Raw genomic sequence first — 16,610 nt, 5'->3', positions numbered from 1 at the left:
TCAAAATAAATCATCCATTTTTCAAACTTCCACAATCCCCACATTTTTCAACCGATTCAAACCATTCCACCTTCAACACATTCAACTCATCCTGGAAATGTAAACAACAAATGTTCCACGTTCAACACATTTCCAGGAATTCCTGTGTTTTTCTAACCTTATTTCCAACCTTTTTTAGTGCGATGATTCCTTTCACATTTTTCAAACCATTTCAACCGTTCCACTGTCAAAACATTCCTCTTAGTCAGGACAAAAAAACAAGTTGGTTTAAGAACTTGAAAAATTCCCGTTTTTCCCGAAATTCCCCAATACCATTTCTCAATTAAAAAACTGTTACTACTTCAACATTTCTTGACCGATTTAAACAATTCCAACACCAACCAATTCAACTCATTCAGGACATTCATGCTCCTTATCATTTTCAACAAATCCCGCTTTTCCCAAAATTCCCAAATTTCCAGGAAATTCCCATTGAAATGAATGGAATATTTTTCAAAATTCCACAACTCCCACATTTTTTTATCCGATTCAAACCGTTCCAACTTCAAAATATTCAGCCTGTTCATGAATTGTGTGCTCTTTTTCAACAAATATTTTTAAAAATTCCCGGATTTCCAAAAATCCCCAGTCTTTAGGGACATTTTTCCCATTCAAAATGAATTATCCATTTTTCAAAGTTCCACAATTGCCACATTTTTCAACCTATTCAAACCATCCCACCTTCAACACATTCAACTTATCCTGGAAATGTAAACAACCAGGAATTTCCAGGAATTCCTGTGTTTTTCTAACATTATTTCCAACCTTTTTTAGTGCGATGATTCCTTTCACATTTTTCAAACCATTTCAACCGTTCCACCGTCAAAACATTCCTCTTAGTCAGGACAATAAAACAAGTTGGTTTAAGAACTTGAAAAATTCCCGTTTTTCCCGAAGTTCCCTAATACCATTTCTCAATTAAAAAACTGTTACTACTTCAACATTTCTTGACCGATTTAAACAATTCCAACACCAACCAATTCAACTCATTCAGGACATTCATGTTCCTAATAATTTTCAACAAATCCCGCTTTTCCAAAATTCCCAAATTTCCAGGAAGTTCCCATTGTTGGGTAATTTTTCCAAGTTACACAATTCCCACATTTTTCAACCTCTTCAAACCATTCCAACATCAACACATTCCAATCATCCTGCACATTCAAACTAACACTTTTCCCAAATTCCAAACCAAATTCCGGTTTTCCTGGAAATTCAAACTCTTCAACATTCAAACTATTCTTACATTCATACTACATTCTGTCAGCATTTCACTTCAACTTCAGCATTGGAGCATTCACATGCAATTCCTTCAGGAATTGCTTCATCTATTTACATTTCAAAATCAGAGGCATTTCTTTCCACATCCATTCCAGGCAGTTTTATGCACATATTTTGCTGAAAGACACTGAAAATGTTTATTGTTTTAGTTGATTTTACTGTATGTTGCTCATGTTTGTAGCCTTGATCCCAAAACATTTGTATTTAATACATCGCCAATCATCTTTTGTGTATTGATTAAGCAATATAATGGTAGTTTGCACTAGTTTTGTTTTAGTAGAGCAGAGGTGTCAAACTGGTTTTAATTGAGGGCCACTCCTAACACTGGATGATATTACACAATTGCCTATGCATTTGATGATTTATTTTTATTTTTATGTACAACGATGTAAAAAATTTTACAGTAAAAAACCTGACAGGTCAGTCGCAAAAATGTTAGCGTAAAATTTACAGTGTTTTTTTCAGCATGTTACTGTAAATGGAAAAAAACAGTGCCAGTGTTTTTCACGGAACAAAACTGGCAGCTCAGTTGATAGAATTTTACTGGAAAATTTACAGAGTTTTTTTTACTGTAAATATAAAACTGCATTTTTACAGTAAAATTTCTGGCAACTTAGCTGCCGGATTTTACCGTAAAAACCAGTGGTCCCCAACCACCGGGCATTGGTACCGGGCCGCACAAGAATTTTTAAAAAAAAAAAAAAAAAATTTTTTTTTTTTTTTTTTTTTTAATGAAATCAACATAAAAAACACAATATATACATTCTATATCAATATAGATCAATACAGTCTGCAGGGATACAGTCCGTAAGCACACATGATTGTATTTATTTATGTTAAAAAAAAAAAAAAAAATTTTTTTTTTTTTTTTTTTTTTTTAAATTTGACCGGTCCGCAGCTACAAAAAGGTTGGGGACCACTGGTAAAAACGACAACTGTAGATTTTACCGTGTACTATTGTGACTAGCAAAACAGTACCACGGTTTTTTTTACAGTAAAAACCTGACAGGTCAGTCGCAAAAATTTTACCGTAAAATGTACAGTGTTTTTTTCAGCATGTTACTGTAAATGGAAAATAACAGTACCACTGTTTTTCACGGAACAAAACTGGCAGCTCAGTTGATAGAATTTTACTGGAAAATTTACAGAGTTTTTTTTTATGTAAATTTAAAACTGCATTTTTACAGTAAAATTCTGGCAACTTAGCTGCCGGATTTTACCGTAAAAACCAGTGGTCCCCAACCACCGGGCTGCGGACCGGTACCGGTCTGCGGACCGATTGGTATCGGGCCGCACAAGAATTAAAAAAAAAAAAAAACTTTATTTTTTTTTTTAATTTTTTTTTTTTAATGAAATCAACATAAAAAACACAATATATACATTCTATATCAATATAGATCAATACAGTCTGCAGGGATACAATCCGTAAGCACACATGATTGTATTTATTTATGTAAAAAAAAAAAAAAAAAATTTTTTTTTTTTTATATATAAAAAATTTTTACCGTAAAATTTACAGTGTTTTTTTCAGCATGTTCCTGTAAATGGAAAAAAAACAGTACCACTGTTTTTCACGGAACAAAACTGGCAGTTCAGTTGATAGAATTTTATGGTAAAATTTACAGTTTTTTTTTACTGTAAATTTAAAACTGCATTTTTACAGTAAAATTCTGGCAACTTAGCTGCCGGATTTTACTGTAAAAACTCACTGTGTACTATTGTGTCTAGCATAACAGTACCACTGTTTTTTTACAGTAAAAAAAATGGCAGTTCTATGGTCAAAAAACAGTGGTACTGTTTTTTCATGTACAGTAAAATGCTGTAAAACTACAGTAAATTTCATAAAGTCGCTGTAAAATCTATGACATTTGACAATTTGATGAATAACTTGCTTTGAAATCATAAGTCAAGCCGATAAAAAGTATTTATTTCGAGTTCAACAAAAACATTGTTTGAATGTATATTTGTTACATTATAATATTTATGTTTAAAAAATATGCGATTGCATTGAGTACATGTATTATTTTCTGTCCAAATGGAAAGAACTAATACATTTAGTGAGAAAATATAAAGTACTTTAATGACGCATGTTATTTCCAGGCTTTCCAGGGCCAAATAAAAATGAGGTGGCGGGCCGGATGTGGCCCCCGGGCCTTGAGTTTGACACCTTTTGTAGTCGAGTGATCTGCTGTTAATTTCTGTACTGTTTGGACAGTCTTTTAATGTTGTGATTATTTGTTAAAGGATGTTGAAAGGACTTGAACTGTGTCTGTGTAATGAAAATAAACAAATATTTGTAGTGAGTATTACATATTATTGGGAAAGTCCAGTCCATAGTGGATCTAACATAATAGTGAGAGTCCAGTCCATAGTGGATCTAACATAATAGTGAGAGTCCAGTCCATAGTGGATCTAACATAATAGTGGGAGTCCAGTCCATAGTGGATCTAACATAATAGTGAGAGTCCAGTCCATAGTGGATCCAACATAATAGTGAGAGTCCAGTCCATAGTGGATCTAACATAATAGTGAGAGTCCAGTCCATAGTGGATCTAACATAATAGTGAGAGTCCAGTCCATAGTGGATCTAACATAATAGTGTGAGAGTCCAGTCCATAGTGGATCTAACATAATAGTGTGAGTCCAGTTCATAGTGGATCTAACATAATAGTGAGAGTCCAGTCCATAGTGGATCTAACATAATAGTGGGAGTCCTGTCCATAGTGGATCTAACATAATAGTGAGAGTCCAGTCCATAGTGGATCTAACTTAATAGTGTGAGAGTCCAGTCCATAGTGGATCCAACATAATAGTGAGAGTCCAGTCCATAGTGGATCTAACATAATAGTGTGAGAGTCCAGTCCATAGTGGATCTAACATAATAGTGTGAGAGTCCAGTCCATAGTGGATCTAACATAATAGTGTGAGAGTCCAGTCCATAGTGGATCTAACATAATAGTGTGAGAGTCCAGTCCATAGTGGATCTAACATAATAGAATGAGAGTCCAGTCCATAGTGGATCTAACATAATAGTGTGAGAGTCCAGTCCATAGTGGATCTAACATAATAGTGTGAGAGTCCAGTCCATAGTGGATCTAACATAATAGTGAGAGTCCAGTCCATAGTGGATCTAACATAATAGAATGAGAGTCCAGTCCATAGTGGATCTAACATAATAGAATGAGAGTCCAGTCCATAGAGGATCCAACATAATAGTGTGAGAGTCCAGTCCATAGTGGATCTAACATAATAGTGTGAGAGTCCAGTCCATAGTGGATCTAACATAATAGTGTGAGAGTCCAGTCCATAGTGGATCTAACATAATAGTGTGAGAGTCCAGTCCATAGTGGATCTAACATAATAGTGGGAGTCCAGTCCATAGTGGATCTAACATAATAGTGTGAGAGTCCAGTCCATAGTGGATCTAACATAATAGTGTGAGAGTCCAGTCCATAGTGGATCTAACATAATAGTGAGAGTCCAGTCCATAGTGGATCTAACATAATAGTGAGAGTCCAGTCCATAGTGGATCTAACATAATAGTGAGAGTCCAGTCCATAGTGGATCTAACATAATAGTGAGAGTCCAGTCCATAGTGGATCTAACATAATAGTGAGAGTCCAGTCCATAGTGGATCTAACATAATGACACTCCTTCTCTGCTAGCCCGGTCTGGCTACGGCGCAACACTTCCTGCTTCCTGCTAAATTGAAACTTGTGATTGGTTACTCACTTTGGAGTGACAAGTGAGTATCCAATCACGGTCTCATTAACATCGGGCTACCTGTATAGGCTACTGTCAACAACCCGTGATCTGATTGGCTATCGCAACTGTCTATCAACTGTATGTGTTCTCAAATTCCTCCGCTAACGGCCCTAGGTGAGTATCCAATCACAGGACGCGTTCAACGTGAGGCCATCGGGGAGGCCTTGCTGACAACAACTGGTGATCTGATTGGCTATCGCAATTATCTATCAACTGTATGAGGAGCCAGATGAGGTGGTTCGGGCATCTGGGCAGGACGCCACCCGAACGCCTCCCTAGGGAGGTGGTTTGGGGCACGTCCGACCGGCAGGAGGCCACGGGGAAGACCCAGGACACGTTGGGAAGACTATGTTTTTACCATGAAATGATTAACGTGGACCCTGACTTAAACAATTTGGAAAAACTTATTCGGGTGTTACCATTTAGTGGTCAATTGTATGAAATATGTACTGTACTGTGTAATCTACTAATAAAATAATCAATCAATCAATCAATCAAGTCTCCCGGCTGGCCTGGGAACGCCTCGGGATCCCCCGGGAGGAGCAGGACGAAGTGGCTGGGTAGAGGGAAGTCTGGGCTTCCCTGCTTAGGCTGCTGCCCCCGCGACCCGACCTCGGATAAGCGTAAGAAAATGGATGGATGGATGTATGTATGTCCCCGTTCACTTAACAGACGCCCGCAATGTTGATTGTGAAGTCCTCGGGCAGATTTCGTACAGCATGGCAACATAAGATAGCTGAATTCTGATTGGATACAAACTAAAAACAACAGCACTGGAGGGAGCATACTGTGACATGAAGATAATATGAATAATTCTACATATTTAGGTAGTGTAAATTAATCTTTAATTATGATGATGATTTCTGGTTATGTTAGGCCAGCAGAGACATCTTGACCACAGACTTGTTGTGTTGTGTTTGACCTCGCTAATACGCATTTGCCGTAGTGAGCGTCTCCTTTCCCACCGTGACCAACGCCCTTGAACGCGGCTTCCGTGGCCGGGGCCAGGCCGGGTCCTCACGCAAGGGAGTCCGGAGGAGGATGCTAGCTTCATCGCCGGAGGAGACAACTTGGAGTCTCGAACAAACACGGACGTCATAAAGGTAGTACTTTATCACCCCCCCCCTGTTTAAATGTACGCAAATATTGGCGTTTTCGCGTGGTGTTGTGTTCACCGCGCTCTGGTTACCTTAGTTACGCGGGCTAGCATTGTTAGCTGGCTAGCTCGCTTAGGTTTTGATTCGAAGCGAATACTTGACGTCAAACATAAACAAATAGTTGTTCGTAGGGTTCATAATAGCTTGTTTGAGCGACTGGAAGCGCTTTAGAAGGTATATTCTGTGAAGTATTTGCAGGGTTTTGCTCACATACTCGCCGCTGCTAGCTTACGGGCTAACATAAACAAACCGCTACAAGTCTCTAGTGGAGGAGGATATAAGTCAACCTTTTGTCGTGCGAGTGTACTAATGCGAGCAGGAAACTGCTATAAAACGTTTTTATAGTTGAACCCCGAACGGGACAAGCGGTAGAAAATGGACGGACAGATAGTTAAGTCCCTTATAGCGAAGTACAACGTCTTGCTTGTGTCCCTATTTGTTGTCGACTTGTGCTTTAAACACAACGATTTGGCTCAGTTTTTGTTAACAATTTTATTAATCTTCACATTCATTCGCTCTATTAACGTTGTCGTGGATGCGTCACTGCACATGTCATGGCCGAAGAATCACTTTGTTGTGTTCTGAAGAAAATGTGCTACGCTTAAAAAAAAATACAATTGCCACACAACGCTACTGAGCATGCGCGCGCATGCGCTTCAACGCCACTTGTTTCTTCAGCATTGTCCACACGTTTAAAGGCCTACCGAAAGCCACTGCTACCGACCACGCAGTCTGATAGTTTATATATCAATGATGAAATCTTAACATTGCAACACATGCCAATACGGCCGGGTTAACTTATAAAGTGACATTTTAAAATTCCCGCCACACTTCCGGTTGAAAAACTCCTTTGGATATGATTTATGTGCGTGACGTCACAAAATCCACGGAAGTGGTTGGACCCCATCGGACCCCATACAAAAACCTCTTGTTTTCTTCGACAAAATTCCACAGTATTCTGGACATCTGTGTTGGTGAATCTTTTGCAATTTGTTTAATGAACAATGAAGACTGCAAAGAAGAACGTTGTAGGTGGGATCGATCGGTGTATTAGCGGCTAAGTACAATACTTACAGCAACACAGCAAGGACTAGCAGACGCTTAGCCGATGCTTGCCGCCAAACCCACGGATGAAGTCCTTCGTCGCGCCGTCGATCGCTGGAACGCAGGTGAGCACGGCTGTTGATGGGAAGATGAGGGCTGGCTGGCGTAGGTGGAGCGCTAATGTTTTTATCATAGTTCTGTGAGGTCCGGTTGCTAAGTTGCTAAATTAGCCTTAGCGTCGTTAGCAACAGCATTGTTAAGCCTTCCCAGGCTGAGAATTTTTAACCGTGTAGTTACATGTCCATGGTTTAATAGTATTGTTGATCTTCTGTCTATCCTTCCAGTCAGGGGTTTATTTCTTTTGTTTCTATCTGCATTCGAGAACGATGCTATCACGTTAGCTCAGTAGCTAAGTGTGTCACCGATGTATTGTCGTGGGGATAAAAGTCACTTTAAATGTCCATTTCGCGCGCTCGACTCTCATTTTCAAGAGGATATAGTATCCGAGGTGGTTTTAAAATACAAATCCGTGATCCACAATAGAAAAAGGAGAGTGTGGAATCCAATGAGCCAGCTTGTACCTAAGTTACGGTCAGAGCGAAAAAAGATACGTCCGTCACTGCCTCTCTAGTCCTTCACTCTAACGTTCCTCATCTACGAATCTTTCATCCTCGCTCAAATTAATGGGGTAATCGTCGCTTTGTCGCTCCGAATCTCTCTCGCTCCATTGTAAACAACGGGGAATTGTGAGGAATACTAGCTCCTGTGACGTCACGCTACTTCCGCTACAGGCAAGGCTTTTTTTTATCAGCGAGCAAAAGTTGCGAACTTTATCGTCGATTTTCTGTACTAAATCCTTTCAGCAAAAATATGGCAATATCGCGAAATGATCAAGTATGACACATAGAATGGATCTGCTATTCCTGTTTAAATTTAAAAAAATCATTTCAGTAGGCCTTTAAGTCAGGACTTTGGGAAGGCCATTCTAAAACCTTCATTCTAGCCTGATTTAGCCACTCCTTTACCACTTTTGAGGTGTGTCATTGTCCTGTTGGAACACCCAACTGCGCCCAAGACCCAACCTCCGGGCTGATGATTTCCCCGGGCCGTAGATTTTTTTCTTTTTTTCACCGACCCTGTTTTCTCCGGGTCAAAACGTTTTTTTTTAATCGATTATCGCTTCCTGCCGGTGTTTTGTTTTGTTTATATTTCCCGCTGTTGTGCCAAAATGTGATTGCCTGCCAAAAATGGATTCCCTTGGCGGGAGCGCGCACCACTTTCTGAACCTGCATTGCTTGGCTTGGTCTGTCCAAAGCGGATTACTTTATTTTCCTGGTTATTGTAACGCTACGTGTTTGACATTATTTAAGTCTTTATCGTGTCCGGAAAATACGGTACCTACTATACTGTTTGCTTGTTAAAATACCCTTTTTAGAGCTAAAATCTACCCAAACGACCACTTTGCTGCTGCCAAAAATTGATTTCAAGTAATATTTTGATACTGACACATCTTAACTCTACATATTTTACTAGAATACCCTTATGAGCATTACATATATCAACATCAAGTACCTACTGTACTGTTTACTTGTTGATATACCCTTTTTAGAGCAAATATCTACCCAAACGACCACTTTGCTGCTGCCAAAAATTGATTTCAAGTAATATTTTGATACTGACACATCTTAACTCTGCATATCTTACTACAATACCTTTATGAGCATTACATATATCAACATCAAGTACCTACTGTACTGTTTACTTGTTGATATACCCTCTTTAGAACTAAAATCTACCCAAACGACCACTTTGCTGCTGCCAAAAATTGATTTCAAGTAATATTTTGATACTGACACATCTTAACTCTACATATTTTACTAGAATACCCTTATGAGCATTACATATATCAACATCAAGTACCTACTGTACTGTTTACTTGTTGATATACCCTTTTTAGAGCAAATATCTACCCAAACGACCACTTTACTGCTGCCAAAAATTGATTTCAAGTAATATTTTGATACTGACACATCTTAACTCTGCATATCTTACTACAATACCTTTATGAGCATTACATATATCAACATCAAGTACCTACTGTAATGTTAACTTGTGGATATACCCTTTTTAGAGCAAATATCTACCCAAACGACCACTTTGCTGCCGCCAAAAATTGATTTCAAGTAATATTTTGATACTGACACATCTTAACTCTACATATTTTACTAGAATACCCTTATGAGCATTACATATATCAACATCAAGTACCTACTGTACTGTTTACTTGTTGATATACCCTTTTTAGAGCAAATATCTACCCAAACGACCACTTTGCTGCTGCCAAAAATTGATTTCAAGTAATATTTTGATACTGACACATCTTAACTCTGCATATCTTACTACAATACCTTTATGAGCATTACATATATCAACATCAAGTACCTACTGTACTGTTTACTTGTTGATATACCCTCTTTAGAACTAAAATCTACCCAAACGACCACTTTGCTGCTGCCAAAAATTGATTTCAAGTAATATTTTGATACTGACACATCTTAACTCTGCATATCTTACTACAATACCTTTATGAGCATTACATATATCAACATCAAGTACCTACTGTTCTGTTTACTTGTTGATATACCCTTTTTAGAGCTAAAATCTACCCAAACGACCACTTTGCTGCCGCCAAAAATTGATTTCAAGTAACATTTTGATACTGACACATCTTATCTCTGCATATTCTACTAGAATACCCTTATGAGCATTACATATAAATAAATTAAGTACCTACTGTACTGTTTAATTGTAGAAATACCCTTTACAAAGCTAAAATATACCAATACAACCACTTTACTGCTGCCAAAAATTGATTTCAAGTAATATTTTGATACTGACACATCTTAACTCTGCATATTTTACTAGAATACCCTTATGAGCATTACATATATCAACATCAAGTACCTACTGTACTGTTTATTTGTTGATATACCCTTTTTAGAGCAAATATCTACCCAAACGACCACTTTGCTGCGGCCAAAAATTGATTTAAAGTAATATTTTGATACTGACACATCTTAACTCTGCATATCTTACTACTATACCTTTATGAGCATTACGTATATCAACATCAAGTACCTACTGTACTGTTAACTTGTGGATATACCCTTTTTAGAGCTAAAATATACCCAAACGACCACTTTGCTGCTGCCAAAAATTGATTTCAAGTAATATTTTGATACTGACACATCTTATCTCTGCATATTCTACTAGAATACCCTTATGAGCATTACATATATCAACATCAAGTACCTACTGTACTGTTTACTTGTTGATATACCCTCTTTAGAACTAAAATCTACCCAAACGACCACTTTGCTGCTGCCAAAAATTGATTTCAAGTAATATTTTGATACTGACACATCTTAACTCTGCATATCTTACTACAATACCTTTATGAGCATTACATATATCAACATCAAGTACCTACTGTTCTGTTTACTTGTTGATATACCCTTTTTAGAGCTAAAATCTACCCAAACGACCACTTTGCTGCCGCCAAAAATTGATTTCAAGTAACATTTTGATACTGACACATCTTATCTCTGCATATTCTACTAGAATACCCTTATGAGCATTACATATAAATAAATTAAGTACCTACTGTACTGTTTAATTGTAGAAATACCCTTTACAAAGCTAAAATATACCAATACAACCACTTTACTGCTGCCAAAAATTGATTTCAAGTAATATTTTGATACTGACACATCTTAACTCTGCATATTTTACTAGAATACCCTTATGAGCATTACATATATCAACATCAAGTACCTACTGTACTGTTTATTTGTTGATATACCCTTTTTAGAGCAAATATCTACCCAAACGACCACTTTGCTGCGGCCAAAAATTGATTTAAAGTAATATTTTGATACTGACACATCTTAACTCTGCATATCTTACTACTATACCTTTATGAGCATTACGTATATCAACATCAAGTACCTACTGTACTGTTAACTTGTGGATATACCCTTTTTAGAGCTAAAATATACCCAAACGACCACTTTGCTGCTGCCAAAAATTGATTTCAAGTAATATTTTGATACTGACACATCTTATCTCTGCATATTCTACTAGAATACCCTTATGAGCATTACATATAAATAAATTAAGTACCTACTGTACTGTTTAATTGTAGAAATACCCTTTACAAAGCTAAAATATACCAAAACAACCACTTTACTGCTGCCAAAAATTGATTTCAAGTAATATTTTGATACTGACACATCTTAACTCTGCATATTTTACTAGAATACCCTTATGAGCATTACATATATCAACATCAAGTACCTACTGTACTGTTTACTTGTTGATATACCCTTTTTAGAGCAAATATCTAGCCAAACGACCACTTTGCTGCTGCCAAAAATGTATTTCAAGTAATATTTTGATACTGACACATCTTAACTCTGCATATCTTACTACAATACCTTTATGAGCATTACATATATCGAAATCAAGTACCTACTGTACTGTTTACTTGTTGATATACCCTTTTTAGAGCTAAAATCTACCCAAACGACCACTTTGCTGCGCCAAAAATTGATTTCAAGTAATATTTTGATACTGACACATCTTATCTCTGCATATTCTACTAGAATACCCTTATGAGCATTACATATAAACAAATTAAGTACCTACTGTACTGTTTAATTGTAGAAATACCCTTTACAAAGCTAAAATATACCAAAACAACCACTTTACTGCTGCCAAAAATTGATTTCAAGTAATATTTTGATACTGACACATCTTAACGCTGCATATTTTACTAGAATACCCTTATGAGCATTACATATATCAACATCAAATACCTACTGTACTGTTTACTTGTTGATATACCCTTTTTAGAGCAAATATCTACCCAAATGACCACTTTAGTGCCGTCAAAAATTGATTTCAAGTAATATTTTGATACTGACACATCTTAACTCTGCATGTCTTACTACAATACCTTTATGAGCATTACATATATCGAAATCAAGTACCTACTGTACTGTTTACTTGTTGATATACCCTTTTTAGAGCTAAAATCTACCCAAACGACCACTTTGCTGCCGCCAAAAATTGATTTCAAGTAATATTTTGATACTGACACATCTTAACTCTGCATATCTTACTACAATACCTTTATGAGCATTACATATATCAACATCAAGTACCTACTGTACTGTTTACTTGTTGATATACCCTTTTTAGAGCAAATATCTACCCAAACGACCACTTTGCTGCCGCCAAAAATTGATTTCAAGTAATATTTTGATACTGACACATCTTATCTCTGCATATTCTACTAGAATACCTTTATGAGCATTACATATAAATAAATTAAGTACCTACTGTACTGTTTAATTGTAGAAATACCCTTTACAAAGCTAAAATATACCAAAACAACCACTTTACTGGTGCCAAAAATTGATTTCAAGTAATATTTTGATACTGACACATCTTAACTCTGCATATTTTACTAGAATACCCTTATGAGCATTACATATATCAACATCAAGTACCTACTGTACTGTTAACTTGTGGATATACCCTTTTTAGAGCAAATATCTACCCAAACGACCACTTTGCTGTCGCCAAAAATGTATTTCAAGTAATATCTTGATACTGACACATCTTAACTCTACATATTTTACTAGAAAAGCCTTATGAGCATTACATATATCAACATCAAGTACCTACTGTACTGTTTACTTGTTGATATACCCTTTTTAGAGCAAATATCTACCCAAACGACCACGTTGCTGCCGCCAAAAATTGATTTCAAGTAATATTTTGATATTGACACATCTTATCTCTGCATATTCTACTAGAATACCCTTATGAGCATTACATATAAATAAATTAAGTACCTACTGTACTGTTTAATTGTAGAAATACCATTTACAAAGCTAAAATATACCAAAACAACCACTTTACTGCTGCCAAAAATTGATTTCAAGTAATATTTTGATACTGACACATCTTAACTCTGCATATTTTACTAGAATACCCTTATGAGCATTACATATATCAACATCAAGTACCTACTGTACTGTTTACTTGTTTATATACCCTTTTTAGAGCAAATATCTACCCAAACGACCACTTTGCTGCGGCCAAAAATTGATTTAAAGTAATATTTTGATACTGACACATCTTATCTCTGCATATTCTACTAGAATACCCTTATGAGCATTACATATAAATAAATTAAGTACCTACTGTACTGTTTAATTGTAGAAATACCCTTTACAAAGCTAAAATATACCAAAACAACCACTTTACTGCTGCCAAAAATTGATTTCAAGTAATATTTTTATACTGACACATCTTAACTCTGCATATTTTACTAGAATACCCTTATGAGCATTACATATATCAACATCAAGTACCTACTGTACTGTTTACTTGTTGATATACCCTTTTTAGAGCAAATATCTACCCAAACGACCACTTTGCTGCCGCCAAAAATTGATTTCAAGTTATATTTTGATACTGACACATCTTAACTCTGCATATTTTACTAGAATACCCTTATGAGCATTACATATATCAACATCAAGTACCTACTGTACTGTTTACTTGTTGATATACCCTTTTTAGAGCAAATATCTACCCAAACGACCACTTTGCTGCCGTCAAAAATTGATTTCAAGTAATATTTTGATACTGACACATCTTAACTCTGCATATTTTAGTACAACACCCTTATGGGCATTACATATATCAACATCAATTACCTACTGTACTGTTTACTTATTGAAATACCCTTTTTAGAGCAAATATCTACCCAAACGACCACTTTGAAGCTGCCAAAAACTGACTTGAAGGGTATTTGAACAAGTAAACAGTACAGTAGGTACTTGATGTTGATATATGTAATGCTCATAAGGGTATTCTAGTCAAATATGCAGAGTTAAGATGTGTCAGTATCAAAATATTACTTGAAATCAATTTTTGGCAGCAGTAAAGTGGTTGTTTTGGTATATTTTAGCTTTGTAAAGGGTATTTCTACAATTAAACAGTACAGTAGGTACTTAATTTATATATATGCAATGCTCATAAGGGTATTCTAGTAGAATATGCAGAGATAAGATGTGTGCTGACCCACAATGCATTTTGGCAGCTTCTTCTTTGTCGTCCTGAAGCCAAACTTAACAGTAGCACACTGCTCGGTGGCTCCGTCAGCGCGCTAAAATTAGGTCGGCGTCCAACTTGAACTCCTTTGTGGTAGTTGAAGTGCCGCGGACAAAAAAGGGTCGTGGCCGTTAATAGGAAATGAGCTTTGGACAATTTTAAACTCGCAACTAACTGTACTCAAACCCTTTTTGTTCACCCTAAACTGTGAAGGTTACACTGAATAAATGCATTTATTGTCTGTGTTTTGGCAGTTATGGTGGGAATTCCAGTCAAGATGGCCAGAGACAAGAAGTGCATCCTCTGTGAGACAGTCCATGTCTCCAAGCAGGTAAACTCTCATTAGATACAGTAGCTTAGCTTGTATTTTTTGTCTCATTCCTGTGAGAATCCTGAGTGGGACTATTCAGGACTAGCTGCAGTGTGCTCAAACCACCACCAGGTAGCATCTGTGAGCAGTATCGTCTCGTTCTCTTCCAGAGTGGTGCATTCTTCATGTATTCTTCACTCACGCTCTAGAGTGGAACCTCTTAGGCCAAACACTCATTTATGGACACTTTTTCTATAGGACATACTAGATAGATAGTGTTGCGTTGACCAGCATTCCTCCAATGGGGAATTCAAATTGCCAGTCTCTCCCAGATTCTTTTTATGGCAATAAGCTGATGTTTATATTCAATCAACAGGCAGTAGTTGGTATTTTGTGGTTTATTCTCCAAGCTTAGAGGACAAACGTGAGACCAATCTAGTACACCAGCGTTCCCTCGCCCGGTCTAGCTCGGTCTCCCCCAAACCCACGGAAGTCCCGTGATCCTCCCTCTGTCCATCGCCCCCACTCCCGTTGTTTAGACTACTCCGAGTTATCTCTACTCTGACACATTCCAATCTAGAAGGCCGACACCTTACTATGAGAATCAAAAGAAGGAAGAATACTAGCTATTCTTTATATGACTATAGGAGTTTAGAAAGAAGTAACACTTAAATATGGATATGATTCTGATCTGCTTCCAACAATAGATAGATTGATAGATAGGTCTTTATTGTCATTGCACAAGTACAACGAAACTATGTTTTCAGCACAAACCCGTTCAAGATTAGACAAACAAACAGTGTACAAGGCGCCCCGTAAAAGATGGGAAAAATGTAAAACGCCGAGTAAAAAAATACAATCTTGACTGGGCTCCTAAGGGGGCCCAGTCTGGAGTGGGGAACAAACCTCCATAGCAAAGCACATATACATATTACAACGTACATCTCGAGATATCTAGCAACTGAGGGAAGGGAGTGCGGGGTAATGGTGATAGGCCGCAGCTACATATTACAACGTACATCTCCAGATGTCTAGCAACAGAGGGAAGGGAGTGCGGGGTCATGGTGGTAGGCCGCAGCTACATATTACAACGTACATCTCCAGATGTCTAGCAACAGAGGGAAGGGAGTGCGGGGTAATGGCGGTAGGCCGCAGCTACATATTACAACGTACATCTCCAGATGTCTAGCAACAGAGGGAAGGGAGTGCGGGGTAATGGTGGTAGGCCGCAGCTCTCGGCGCTGACCATCCTTCCATCACCCCTATAGGATTTGCGATAATGGCAATAGTAATAGTCAGTTCCAGGGTCAAACTGTGAAAGTACATTTGAACATGCTTGACTGTCATACAAGTGGATGGAACAGTCATATTTTTTCACTGAGGGCCACGTCGCAGTTATGTTTGGCCCCAGAGGGTCGCTTCTAACAGTGAATGCCATTGTTACACTATTTTTTGAATGCATTTTATTAGTAGATTTAGTTCAAGTTAAAGTACCAATGATTGTCACACACACACTAGGTGTGGTGAAATTTGTTCTCTGCATTTGACCCATCCCTTTGTTCACCCCCTGGGAGGCGAGGGGAGCAGTGAGCAGCAGGGTCGGCCGTGCCCAGGAATCATTTTTGGGGATTTAACCCCCAATTCCAACCCTTGATGCTGAGTGCCAAGCAGGGAGGCAACGGGTCCCTTTTTTACAGTCTTTGGTATGACTCGGCCGGGGTTTGAACTCACAACCTACCCATCTCAGGGCGGACACTCTAACCCAGTGTTTTTCAACCACTGTGCCGTGAGATACAGTCTGGTGTGCCGTGGGAGATGATCTAATTTCA

At 37.6% G+C, this 16,610-nt stretch overlaps 1 protein-coding gene across 1 annotated transcript in view; it reads left to right on the top strand.

Annotated features, from left to right (window-relative positions):
* Nucleotides 1-6,046: 6,046 nt before the first annotated feature.
* Nucleotides 6,047-16,610, top strand: part of LOC133640827 (zinc finger protein 106-like) — a 60,206-nt gene continuing 49,642 nt past the window's right edge. The window contains exons 1-2 of the mRNA XM_062034505.1: nucleotides 6,047-6,185; nucleotides 14,726-14,802. Coding sequence (XP_061890489.1) covers nucleotides 14,728-14,802 — 75 coding nt within the window. The 5' untranslated portion in view covers nucleotides 6,047-6,185; nucleotides 14,726-14,727. The remainder of the gene's footprint in view (nucleotides 6,186-14,725; nucleotides 14,803-16,610) is intronic.

The sequence above is a fragment of the Entelurus aequoreus genome, linkage group LG23 (assembly GCF_033978785.1).
Source record: "Entelurus aequoreus isolate RoL-2023_Sb linkage group LG23, RoL_Eaeq_v1.1, whole genome shotgun sequence".
NCBI classification, from domain to species: domain Eukaryota; kingdom Metazoa; phylum Chordata; class Actinopteri; order Syngnathiformes; family Syngnathidae; genus Entelurus; species Entelurus aequoreus.
The sequence above is the reverse complement of the archived record's forward strand: the minus strand, read 5'-3'. Positions and strand labels throughout refer to the sequence as shown.